Below are 12,288 nucleotides of genomic sequence, written 5' to 3' on the forward strand. Positions count from 1 at the left end.
TCCCACCCGTTAATTAGCTGCAGAGATATACCGACCCAGAATACATTAGAGTCGTTTGTCTTGGCCTTGTTCGTGCACGGAGTTCATCATTGTTTTATTTTGAGCACACTCCTCTTCCCCTCTGTGCTGGAGATTATGAATAGTAATAAGAGCTCCCCAGCTTCAGTCAGCGGCGTGCCTGAGAGGGATGTTCAGAAGCGATAGGAAAGATTCATCTCCCACGTAATTTGTATGCCGGGAGTACCACTCCTTAGAAACTCTGCTCTTTGTGGCTGACAGGGTTCATGATAGGGCTGGCAGAAGGAGCGAAGCCAGGCAGCCCGGGCAGGCAGGCAGGAAGTGGAGCCTGGAACTCAAGCTTGCTTCCCCCACCCCAGGGCTAGACAGCTGCTCCGTGTGCGCGAGGTGGGGCCACCGGGTGGCAGAGGGAAGGAAGAACAGGCAGGTAGGTAGACCATGTCCTACAAGCCGTCCTGGAAGACAGGTGTATAGGAGAGGTTCAAGTGTACTGGTTAAGAAGGGCAGCTTTGGGAAGTCACCCGGGTGTCCGTCGACAGATGAATGGATACACAAAAGGTGCCGTGTGCATATCATGGAGTGTCATTTAGCCTGGAACGCGAAGGGCATTTGGAAGGCTGCTATGCCCGGGACGCACAACAGTCACAGGAAGCACGTTCTAACACCGACTCCGACCTGCATGAACCTTGAGGACATGATGCTGAATGAACTCCGCCAGTCACCACTCTGTGATTCCACTCACATTAGGCGCCTGGAGTAGTCAAGTTCACAGGGACAGAAAGGAGCGTCGCGATTGCTGGGGAAATGGCGAGTTGTTGTTTAGGGGGTGTAGAGATTTGGTTGTACAAGATGCAGAAGTTCTGGATATTGGTTGAACAACTATGTGAATATCCTTAATGGTACTGGGGTACACTTTATGTTTTGTGTATTTTATCACAATTACAAAAATGTAAAACTCAGAACTGACCTCAGTAAATAAAAACAGGGAAAAAGGGGCAACTGTGAAGACAGGATGTCTGAGTTCCAACCCGGCTTAGCCACTGATTAGATGTGTACTGTGGACCAGGTAGGCTCTCTGGGCTTTGCTTCTCTTTCAAATGTAGGAGTGAAAATAATAGGACCTCTGTGATAAGACTGATAGAGAGATACTTATCTAAACGTATCTAATGGCACAATAACTGTTGGTTTGCACTGCAGCGGTAGGGAGAAGGTGTCACATTGCAAGTGACCAAGCGGATAGACAGTTTGCCTTAGAATGTCTGTGAGCGTTTTAAGCAGTGGACTTCGTGGCCCAGCAAACCAGGCTCAGACTGAGGAACTTTTTTTTTTTAAATTTATTTGACAGGTAGAGTTATAGACAGTGAGAGAGAGACAGAGAGAAAGGTCTTTCCTCCGTTGGTTCACTCCCCAAATGGTCGCCACGGCCGGCGCTGCGCTGATCTGAAGCCAGGAGCCAGGTGCTTCCTCCTGGTCTCCCATGCGGGTGCAGGGCCCAAGCTCTTGGGCCATCCTCCACTGCCTTCCCGGGCCACAGCAGAGAGCTGGACTGGAAGAGGAGCAACCGGGACTAGAACCCAGTGCCCATATGGGATGCCGGTGCCGCAGGTGGAGGATCAACCAAGTGAGCCACGGCGCCGGCCCCCCAGAAGGAGGAACTTAAAGTCAGTTCTTAGTGGGGTGTACAAAGAGCAAGGTCTGCCCTCGTGCCAGAGTCGAGGAAGATGTATGGAGTTCATAGTAGGTGTCAGGTGCTGCTCGGTGGGCTAGAGAGACAACAGATCCTGCTCACGGGATGGCCAGTGGATTCCTAAGTCACTAAGATGAAAATTCAGATATGGGAATTGGGATAGATGAACACTGCTTAATATAAAGCATAGTGCAGGAGCCCAGGCAGTTAGAGTTGTGGCACAGATAACAATTAGATGAACTGGAGTGCCTACATTTACGAATTTGCCAGTTGTTAGTGGCAGAATCCCAAATCAAATGGGCCTGAACACAATATTTAATTTATTGCTTTCCATAACAAAAATCCAATAGTATCTCTGGCTTCAGGTAGGGCTGGATCCAGGTGTTCCAATGATATTGGAAGTCTATCTCCTAGCAACTCTCGACTCTTCATTCCCAGGCGACTCTTCATCATGGTGTATTGTAGTCACTAAGGTCACTATATTCCACCAGGTGGACACTCTGGCCCTTCCTTGCCATGCTTTTTCTATCCTCTTCCTATCCCTTCCTGAACTAGGACTGTGCTGGGGGCAGAGGCAGGAAGCCGTGGTGGCACAGGGCAGGGTGATAGAGCCCAGTGCAAGTGAGAAGGGCATTCAGAAAGGGTTGACAGTGACCTGGCCCAGGAAGGCAAAACCCACGTGGCATGAGGAGGGAGGGCATCCCAGCTGGAGAGTGGTCAGGTGCATGCGACAGAGTTGGGCTAAGCAGAGCCTAAGCAGAGCCTGCAGCGAGAAGGGCTGCTCGGTGCACGACGTCAGAGCCTGCGGTGAGGAAGGAGGGCCGTGTGGGTTGTTGGAGACGAAGCAGGATGAAAGTGTCCAGCAAGGAGGGCACGCGGGCATGGAGTGTTGGAGCCCAAGGTGGGCAAAGGGGGCCTGTGAAAGAAGATGCCCGAGAGTGGGGTGTCAGAGCCTGGGGAGGCAGAGGGACCATCCACGCGAGGCCGGGGAGCTGGGAGAGAGGGCTCTGAACCAGGGAGGGGCCTGGAGCACTTTCTTCACCAGAAGCAGGGCGGCAGAGATGGAGGCTGATCACATATGGTCCTTGGTAAAATAATTAACTATGTTAAGGGTGACGGAAGCCAGGTTTCTTACTGTTAGAGAAACATGTCAAAAATACAGACAGGGAGAGAGCAAAAACCAACCTCATGGTGGTAAATTGAAATCAGAGGTTTTGGTGTGAATTCTTAACCTTCTAGGATATATAGGTAGGTGGATAGGCAGGTGGGTAAATGAATGCATGGATGGATATGCAGAGAAATTAATATATATGGAAATGCACGTAGATCTGGCAGAGACTGGTTTTATTGTACATCTTTCTAGTTACCATTCTCCACTCTAAGGAACCAGAGAACCTTGGAGATGTGGGTGATTGAAAGACTGGGGCTCGGAAGGTACCAGAGAAGCCTGGAATATTTTGTCTGTGGAGGTAAGGAGTGGCTCAGAACATGAGAGGGACAAGTCAAAAGCACTCAGGAGGGGCTGGCGTTTGGTGCAGCCACTTTCAACACTGGCATCCCATATGGGAGAGCTGGTTCAAGTCCTACCTGCTCTACTTCCTGATCCAGCTCGCAGCGAATGCACCTGGGAAGGCAGTGGAAGATGGCCTAAGTACTTGGGCCCCTGCACCCACATGGGAGGCCCCAGATGGAGTTCCAGACTCCCAGCTTCAGCTGGCACAGCCCCAGCCGTTGCAGCCATTTGAGGAGTGAACCAGTGGATGGGAGATAGCCCTCTTCCCCACTCTGTCTCCCAGCCTACCTTTCAAATAATAAGTACATTATTTTTAAAAGCACTCAGGAGCAGTTTGTGGGGCTCCCACTGACTACATCTGGGATAATTTGAGCTTCAAATTAATAATGGTAGCTTATAACTCATTGAATAAAATGGGAAACCGTGTGTTCAGATTGAAATACATTGAAAGCTGATGAAGCGCTATGAAGAAAAGGTATATATGCAGCCTCCCCACGAAATAATTAATTACAAAGGGCCCTGAGGTGACCTCTACAGACTGAAACTCCCTTGTCTTCTGCCTTCCACCTGTGCTTGGCCAAAGGGCAGTGTTGGCAGGTGCAGGGGCAGGTGAGAGGACGAATGGCAGGTGAAGGGGCGGGGTGAGTGGACGAATGGCAGGTGAAGGGGCGGGGTGAGTGGACGAATGGCAGGTGAAGGGGCAGGATGAGAGGACGAATGGCAGGTGAAGGGGCAGGGTGAGAGGACGAATGGCAGGTGACAGGGCAGGGTGAGTGGACGAATGGCAGGTGAAGGGGCAGGGTGAGTGGACAAATGGCAGGTAAAGGGGCGGGGTGAGTGGACGAATGGCAGGTGATAGGGCGGGGTGAGTGGACAAATGGCAGGTGAAGGGGCGGGGTGAGAGGACGAATGGCAGGTGAAGGGGTGGGGTGAGAGGACGAAGGTTCTTTTTGCCAGCTGAGCTGCGCTCTGGCAGCTCTGTGCTCCAGCAGCTACAGCTCTGCCTGCTGGTGAAGCCTCTCTCTTTGCCCCTGTGGGGCGGGCAGTGGCAATCACTGGCCACAGTTGGTAGCCTGGGGTGCATCCCTGTCCCCGCCCCCCCCCCCCCCCCGTTCATTCCCTTGACCCCCTCTATAGCTCTGGACAACATCATCTCATTAAACTCTCCCTAGGGTGCCTGCGTTTCTTTCCAGGAAGAAGGGGATGATGAAGGGCAACCAATAACAACCACAGCGGCTTCCCTGCTTAGCACTCACCAGTCTTATCCCCCACAGATACGATCAGGCCCACAGCTGTCCTGGCTGTGGCCCTAGGTGTGGGAAGAGAATGAAACCAGAGAGAGGACATCTAGAAGGGCCTGGTGGCAGCTCAGGGTGACCAGAGAGGAACTTTGTCCTGTCATTTACACCGATGCTCTTCTGCAAGGAAAGACTTCCTAAATTCCTATTGCAATCCAAGGTCCAGGCAATGAGGGGATGGCCCCATGCTGTGAAAGACTGCAGTTCGGAACATCGTCTGCATTGATCGTCTTCAGGATGAGTATCAAAAAAGGTGGGATTCAGGGGAGCATCTTGACTGCACCGTTAGCACCCTGTGAAGTATGAAGTGGCAAACACTCTGGTTTCTGGAACTTTCCACAGAGTCTTGTGTCATTCTAGAAAGCAAGCAACACAAGGACATGAAGTAGGAGACTTTCTTAAAGTGGCATCAGCTCAGAGGTGTCTTTTATCCAGCCTCTGAACATGAGGTGACACTTCCAAGCAGGCTACTACTGCCATAAGTTATTGCGTTGTTAATCACCCCGTTTGCAAGGTGATCCCTTTACAGCACCCCGTGGCTTTCAATTAAGGGAACTTAGACCAGAGCTCCTATTTAAGAGTGTTCTCCCATCAGTTTCATCTTGGGGGTTAAATTGAATTCTCTAATGTTGGGAGAGCAAAGTGAAACATCTCCCAATTCTGCTAAAAATAGCAGAGAAATGAGAAATTATAAAACTAGGACCCCATTTCCAACATAGACAGGATTGCTCGTGGGGAACACGGCTGGAGTTTGCCGGGAGAGGCCACTTACATCCCCTCTTGCTTTCTGTGAAAGTCTCACAGACAGTGTAGTCCATCACCCCTGCAACTTCAGATGTCAGAATGTTCATTTTCATAAATAGGTGTGGGAATGTGATTGCATTTGCCCCTCGCTGTTTTGAGCTTCGGGGTAATTTTAGAGGCACACTGCTTTAATTAACATTTACTTGTTAGAGGTAAAGGCAGAATTTCTGGTCAGCTCGGTATAAATTGATGCTAGATGAAAATCCTGGATGTCTGTATGGAATTTTCTTCTGCTGTTGCTGCCTCTTGTGTGTGTGTGTGTGTGTGTGTGTGTGTATGTGGGAGTAGACGATTAACATGACTAGTAGGTTGCTTTTATTTCAATGTCTTGAGGTCCACAATTAAATGCTATGCAGGCCTGGGCCCATATTTAAGAGTTAGGTGGGGTTGGCTTTGTGGCTTAGCATGTTAAGCCTCTGCCTGCGAGGTGCTAGTTTAAGACCTGGCTGCTCCACTTCAGTACAGCTCCCTGCTATTGGCCTAGGAAACCAGTGGAAGAAGGTCCAAGTCCTTGGGCCCCTGTACCCACTTGGGAGGCCTGGAAGAAGGTCCTGGCTCCTGGCTTCTGCCTGGTCCAACCCCGGCCATTGTGGCCTTTGAGGGAGTGAAACAGCAGATGGAAGATCGATTCTCTTTCTTTCTCGATCTCTCCCTCTTTGTAATTCTACCTTTCAAGTTAAAAAAAAAAAATGAAAGGTAGGGATGCCTGATTTGTGAATGCTTCTTCCACAACGCAGCACCAGTTGCATAATAGTCCTTGCCCTGCCTGCCCCGTGTGGTGGTGTTCTGTTCTCCTTCCCCTCTATCACCCTTCACTGGTTAGCTGCAGAGAGCAATCGTGGGGTCCTTGGCCACTGATAACAGCTCAAGTCTGACTTGGATAAGTTTAGGACCTACTGCCTCTTCTTCACAACCTCTGCCCTTTCTTTATGCAGTGGTTACTCATACAGTTTCCATGTAATCTCTGGTTTTCAATACTCTGGACCCAGCCAGTCTTCCTTGGGTAATTCTTCTTGTATAAACAGTAGATTGTTTAAGACCATGGACTTTGAAGCAGATGCACTGGTTCAAGTCTTTGTTATACCACTAGTCAGTAGAATGAATGCACAAATTATTGTGCTTTCTAGGCCTCAGCCTTCTCATGTTTAAGGTGGGGATAATAATACAATTCCACTTAACTCTTAGCCATGTTATGAAGATCATGTAAAACAATACATGGAGGTTGGATGGTGTTGTGAGAACACATTGTAAGTGCTCAAAAATGTTGTTGGTGTTTGCTATTGTCATTATGATTTTATTTTATTTGAAAGGCTGTGGCAGACACAGACGCACACATGCGAGTGCACGTGCATGCACACACACACACACACACACACACTGGCATGGAGTGTTGGAGCCCATGGTGGGCAAAGGGGGCCTGTGAAAGAAGATGCCCGAGAGTGGGGTGTCAGAGCCTGGGGAGGCAGAGGGACTATCCACGCGAGGTCGGGGAGCTGGGAAAGAGGGCTCTGAACTGGGGAGGGGCCTGGAGCATTTTCTTCACCAGAAGCAGGGCGGCAGAGATGGAGGCTGATCACATAGGGTCATTGTTAACTATGTTAACTATGTTAACTCAGAGAAAGAGAGAGAGGGGGAGAGAGGTCTTCCATCCTCTGGTTCACTCCCCAGTTGGCTACAACAGCCATAGCTAGGCCAGGCAAAAGCCCCACATGGGTGGCAGGGACCCATGTACTTGAGTCATGACCTGCTGCCTACCAGAATGTACATTAGCAGGAAGCTGGATCAGAAGTGGAGGAACTGGGACTCTAACCCAAGCACTGTGATACGGCTCATTTGTTACTATTTTTATTTTGGTCTTTTCTTTATTTTTCTTCCTTGTCCTATATTTCTTTTCTAAATTTTATTCAATAGTTTGATAAAAACAAGTTATTTTTCCTTTTGATTTTCTGTCCCATCACCCCATTTCTCCTTTGTTGAAGTTGAGGCACATGTGACAATAGACCATAGTCGGCTGCCAGCGCCAGCTAGTCTGGCACAGTGTACCTGCTGCCTCTGGGATTGCTGTTTTGCTGTTGGACTTACTGCTTAGGATTCTCAAATGACTCCTCCGTAGCTGCTCAAGGTCAGGGTGATGCTGGTGCTGCACTTGAAACAAACAAACAAACAAAAGCACAAAACCTTATACTTTGGAGGAGAGAGCATCAGACCTATTAGCATTGAATGCCATGTCTTGACATTTCTATACATGTTTCCTGAATTCTGGAATTTCTAGCTTAGGCTTTATTCTCTACAAATTACACATGTTTTTGATTCACATTACTGCTCAAGCTATGTAGGAAAATTAAACCAGTTCCTTAATTGATGCTGTTATTTTTCTGTGTTGTTTAATTATTAGTATTGTGACAGTTTGCTGTTTTATTTTTTTCTTTGCAATTGCATAGCATTTCAGTTATATTAGAGGTTAAATAGGCCTCTTTGGTGTAGCCCATAACGTTATTTTTAAGGGGCAAATATCTATAGTCTTTAATAACTAAGTATGAAAGAATTGTTTGGAAGGCCACGAGCTTGTAAATAGGGACTGACCGCATGGCAGGATGTGTGCAATGCAGGTGATATTTGATGAAGCTCAACGCCACTCCATCTAGATAAGACATTTGCCAGGGACCCAAGAACTCATTTAATGTCAAGTGAAAATGGTATTCCTTTAGAGTTGGATTGGCTTTTAATGTCCTTTATAAAATAAAGGCTTGTCCTTTAAGTCATGCTTACTCTCATGACTGTTGTATACGAAGGTCATACTCGTAGATGTTTATGGCATTTACTATGGTATAGAAGCCTATATTTCTAAAAATATAAATACACATAGAATTTATGTGCTTATATTTATAAATTGGAGAAGTGCAAGAACTTTCAGAGTAGTTTGAGCAGTTTGCCAGGAGTCAGCATGTTTCAGTTCTGTGGCCTACCCACATTGTTGAAGCGAATTAAGAATTCTAACAGGGGGCATTTAAAAGGGAAAGGGAAAGAAGCTCCGTCATTCAGAAGCTTCAAAGAGAAAGAGAGCAAGAACTTGCACCAAGTTCTTCTGTCTTCCTACTTGTCATCCCAAGTTACCGTTGTCCCTGGCAGACGAGTGGTTCTCAGGTGATAGTTTGTAGCCCATACTTGTGAAAGTGCACATTCCTGGAGTTGGGGGAGTTGCGTGCTTAACAGCATCTTTATGAGCACTAGAGTTTTGAGAACCACCATCTTTCTCAGGGTCTGGTTTACAATGAATGGGATGATAATGCCTCTTTTGACTCAGGTCTTGGTTTTGCTAGGATCTTCATTTTCCTGTATTCTTGACTTCATTGGTACAGATTTGCCAGGATCTATGTATTAGTTTGCTAGGGCCACCATAATAAAATACTACTGATGTGCGTCTTCAATAACAAAAATTTATTTTTTCACCATTCTGGAAACTGCAAGTCCAAGACCAAGCTGTCAGTATGGTTGGTTTCATACACAGGCCTCTCTCTTTGGCTTGTAGCTTTGTCTCATTTATGTGTGTTGTCTGTGTCTTAATCTCTTCCTACAAGAATGCCATTCATATTGAATTAGACCTGCCCATCTGACCTCATTTTTGCCTTATTTATCTCTTTAATGACACTAGATCCACATGCAGTCAGATTCTAAGGCAATAGAGTTTATGAATTTTGGTGGGAAACAATTCTGCTCCTGATGACCTAAATGGATTTTAAAATGGTATTTGGATAAGTGGAAGATGAACACTACTGATTTCTTATCAGACTGCTTTCCCCATCCTCATTTCTGTCTGTCAGAAGGAAGCCTATTCATGACTGGGCCCACTTCTTCAAGGCAGCAGGAAGGAGGTAGGGACAATGACAACATGCTTTTCATTGGCTCTGTTCCTTTAAGATCCATTTCTTTGAAGGAAGGAGGGTCTATTTGCTATTGGTCCAGCTGCTTTAAATGAGTAAGGAGGTTGGTTTTCAAAGAGAATTGAAAAGTCAAAACTCTTCATAATTAATATTAGGGCCATTTTCTTCGCCTTTTTTACTGAGTGATATTTGCACTGATTCTGTAATAACAATGGCGGTTAAACCTGTTTGTGCTATAGCATGCCTTCAAGTGAGGTCTCCAGACTGTACTATTAATCATTGTAGTTTTACCACTGCGCATTTGCATTGTAGGAAATAGTGGACCTGATTCACTTAGTAATGCCTTGATGAAATAGTGAACGTTATTAAGTTTGCTAGGTCTCAACACAAGAGTACACATCTTTCTAGTATTCTTTGTCACATTCAATTTTCAGTAGTTGTTTTCAGGAAAAATATCTGTGATATTGGATTATAAGCTGAACTACCCTCTTTTTTTAATGAAAGACTATTAATATTTTTCTCATTATATTTGAGAGAGATATTTGTTCTCCATCTACTGGTTCATTCCCCAAATGTCCACAATGACCAGGGCTGTTCCAGCCCAAAGCTAGCATCCTGGAACTCAATCTGGGTCTTCCACATGGGAGACCAAATGCCCACCTTACGAAGAACTACACACATAAAAAAAAAAAAAAAAAAAAAAAAAAAAAAAACACCAAGAAATAGGCCAGTGCAGCGGCTCACTAGGCTAATCCTCTGCCTGTGGCACTGGCACACTGGGTTCTAGTCCCGGTCGGGGTGCCAGATTCTGTCCCGGTTGCCCCTCTTCCAGGCCAGCTCTCTGCTATGGCCCAGGAGTGCAGTGGAGGATGGCTCAAGTCCTTGGGTCCTGCACCCTCATGGGAGACCAGGAGAAGCACCTGGCTCCTGCCTTCAGATCAGCGTGATGCGCTGGCCATGGCAGCCATTGGAGGGTGAACCAACAGCAAAAGGAAGACCTTTCTCTCTGTCTCTCTCTCTCACTGTCCACAATGCCTGTCAAATAAATAAATAAATAAAATTTAAAAAAACACAAGAAATAAATCATGGTTCTCAAGTTCAAATAGTTGGCAGATACATTTGCAAAAATGGGTCTTTCAAGAAAAGCAACTGACTGTACTTGTTGTCCATGATAAAATTCAAGCTCTCTTGAGAAAATTAGAATGTTAGAAAACTTGTACTGCTACTGTGAACTTCATAGCTTAACTGCAGTTGGAGATTTTTCAGGTGAGATTAACAAATGTGATATTCTGGATATCATGTAATGAAACGGGACAACATGGAAACTTTGCAAAATTCATGCAACCACTGTTTCCTGAATGACCCGAATTTAACTTAAATAAAATGTATGATGCTACAAAAGATCTGTTCTAAAAGAGATCAACAGTTTTTTTTTTTTCTGTAACAGAGCAAATATGTTCACAATAAGATTTTAGACTGTACATTGCATCTAACCCTTAAGAGATTGCCATTTTTCAAGTTTTGGCATATTAAAAAGAGAATATCTACAGCTACCTGAAAGAATCATTTCAAATACTGTTGTTTGCCAACTATGTATCTGAATGAGGACAGATTTTGTTCATTTACTGTAAACAAATACCTCTTGAAATAGATTAAATGCAAATGCAGATATGAGAATATCACTATCATCTATTTAAATGAAACATTAGTGATTTGCAAAAATGAAGATGCCATGTTCTAGCTAAATTTTCTGTTTTGGTATATATGTAAAATAATTTATTAACAGGTATATATTATTGCTATTGTAGAGTGAATTAATATGTAAGTTTTTCAAATTTCCAATGTGTAATAAAGTGAATATCAATAAATATAACTTACATAAACAAAAACTCTTTTGGAGCCCTGATGTTTTTTGAGTGTAAAAGAATCCTGAGACAGAAAGATTGAGGAATGCTGACTTAGGAGGACATTTTTCTAGCTATGCTGTGGTAATTGGTTTAGAATTAACTTTGATTCGTGGTGCTCTTAAAGCCAAATGTATTCACTATCTGAATACTAAGTAGAGTAAGCTTGACTTTTGCTTTTCTCCTATTGGGAGAGAAATCATGAGAAATATTCCCATGCACAGTTTGATGGCTGGTTTGTCCTTCTTAAACTCAAAATCAGTGTTGACAGTCATGAACAAACTGGATGAACAAGAGCCCTATGTAAGAACTCATGTTTCTGAGACATCTGTTTCATTCCAGGGAGAATTCATTTAAAGGAGCAGAGATGAACATCTTTGCTGTGGTGGTGCACTTGGGAAGCTTGCCCTCAAGGTGCTCTGTTTGTGTTCTGCCTGTTTTTCCCTCTTGCTAGGACGTTTGTTTCCTACCTCTTCCTCTTTCTTCCTTGCTTTCACCCATTTCCTCCCTCTTTTTCCTTACTGTTGCTGCAAGTGTTTCTTCATGTGCTGCAGTTTTGCGTTGCAGTCAGCGTCCTCTCAGAAAGATGCTGAGTTGGTAACTATGAAGGTGGCACTGACGGAGTGTAGGTCTGCCTCTGCTTTCTCAGCTCCAGGACTTCAAAACATCTTTGCATTCGATATGTGAATGCACAGGAGGCTGTGCCCTGTTTCTATTCTTAGACTTCTAGAGGTTGGGAAGCGAAGTTGGGAGAAAGGATTTTAACTTAACACTTACACCTTCTAGAAGAAAATGACTTCAGAGTAAATTTCTCTATTATACCATGTTCATAGATTTCTTTCTCATTTTTCCTCTAGTCCAAAAGTCACTCCCGAGTTGGCCTGAAATCAAGCACCAAACAAAAGGTATGCATTTGTTCTTTTGTATTATTCTTGTAAAAAGCAGTTATTTGGGATGTTTTTTTTTTATTTTCATTTGCTTTACCTCCAAAATAATAAAATTGAATTGGAGAGAGATTGTTGGTATGACATAGAATTGGAGAGAGAGTCTTGCAATGCAGTGTCAGATTGTGAGAATCCCTCGATGGCTTACAAGCAACTGTGGGAGTAAGGTCAGATGTTTCTCTACTAGATTTGGCTCTTTCATTTTCTAAGTCCATCACAGTGAAGGACTTCGGCCCTAT

At 45.1% G+C, this 12,288-nt stretch overlaps 1 protein-coding gene across 2 annotated transcripts in view; it reads left to right on the forward strand.

The window, feature by feature from the left end:
- Positions 1–12,288, forward strand: part of RASGEF1B (RasGEF domain family member 1B) — a 653,322-nt gene that overhangs the window by 121,435 nt on the left and 519,599 nt on the right. For both annotated transcript variants that reach the window (XM_070047975.1, XM_051820184.2), the window contains exon 2: positions 11,963–12,010. In XM_070047975.1, coding sequence (XP_069904076.1) covers positions 11,963–12,010 — 48 coding nt within the window. The remainder of the gene's footprint in view (positions 1–11,962; positions 12,011–12,288) is intronic.

The sequence above is a fragment of the Oryctolagus cuniculus genome, chromosome 8 (genome assembly GCF_964237555.1).
Source record: "Oryctolagus cuniculus chromosome 8, mOryCun1.1, whole genome shotgun sequence".
In the NCBI taxonomy this organism is placed as follows: domain Eukaryota; kingdom Metazoa; phylum Chordata; class Mammalia; order Lagomorpha; family Leporidae; genus Oryctolagus; species Oryctolagus cuniculus.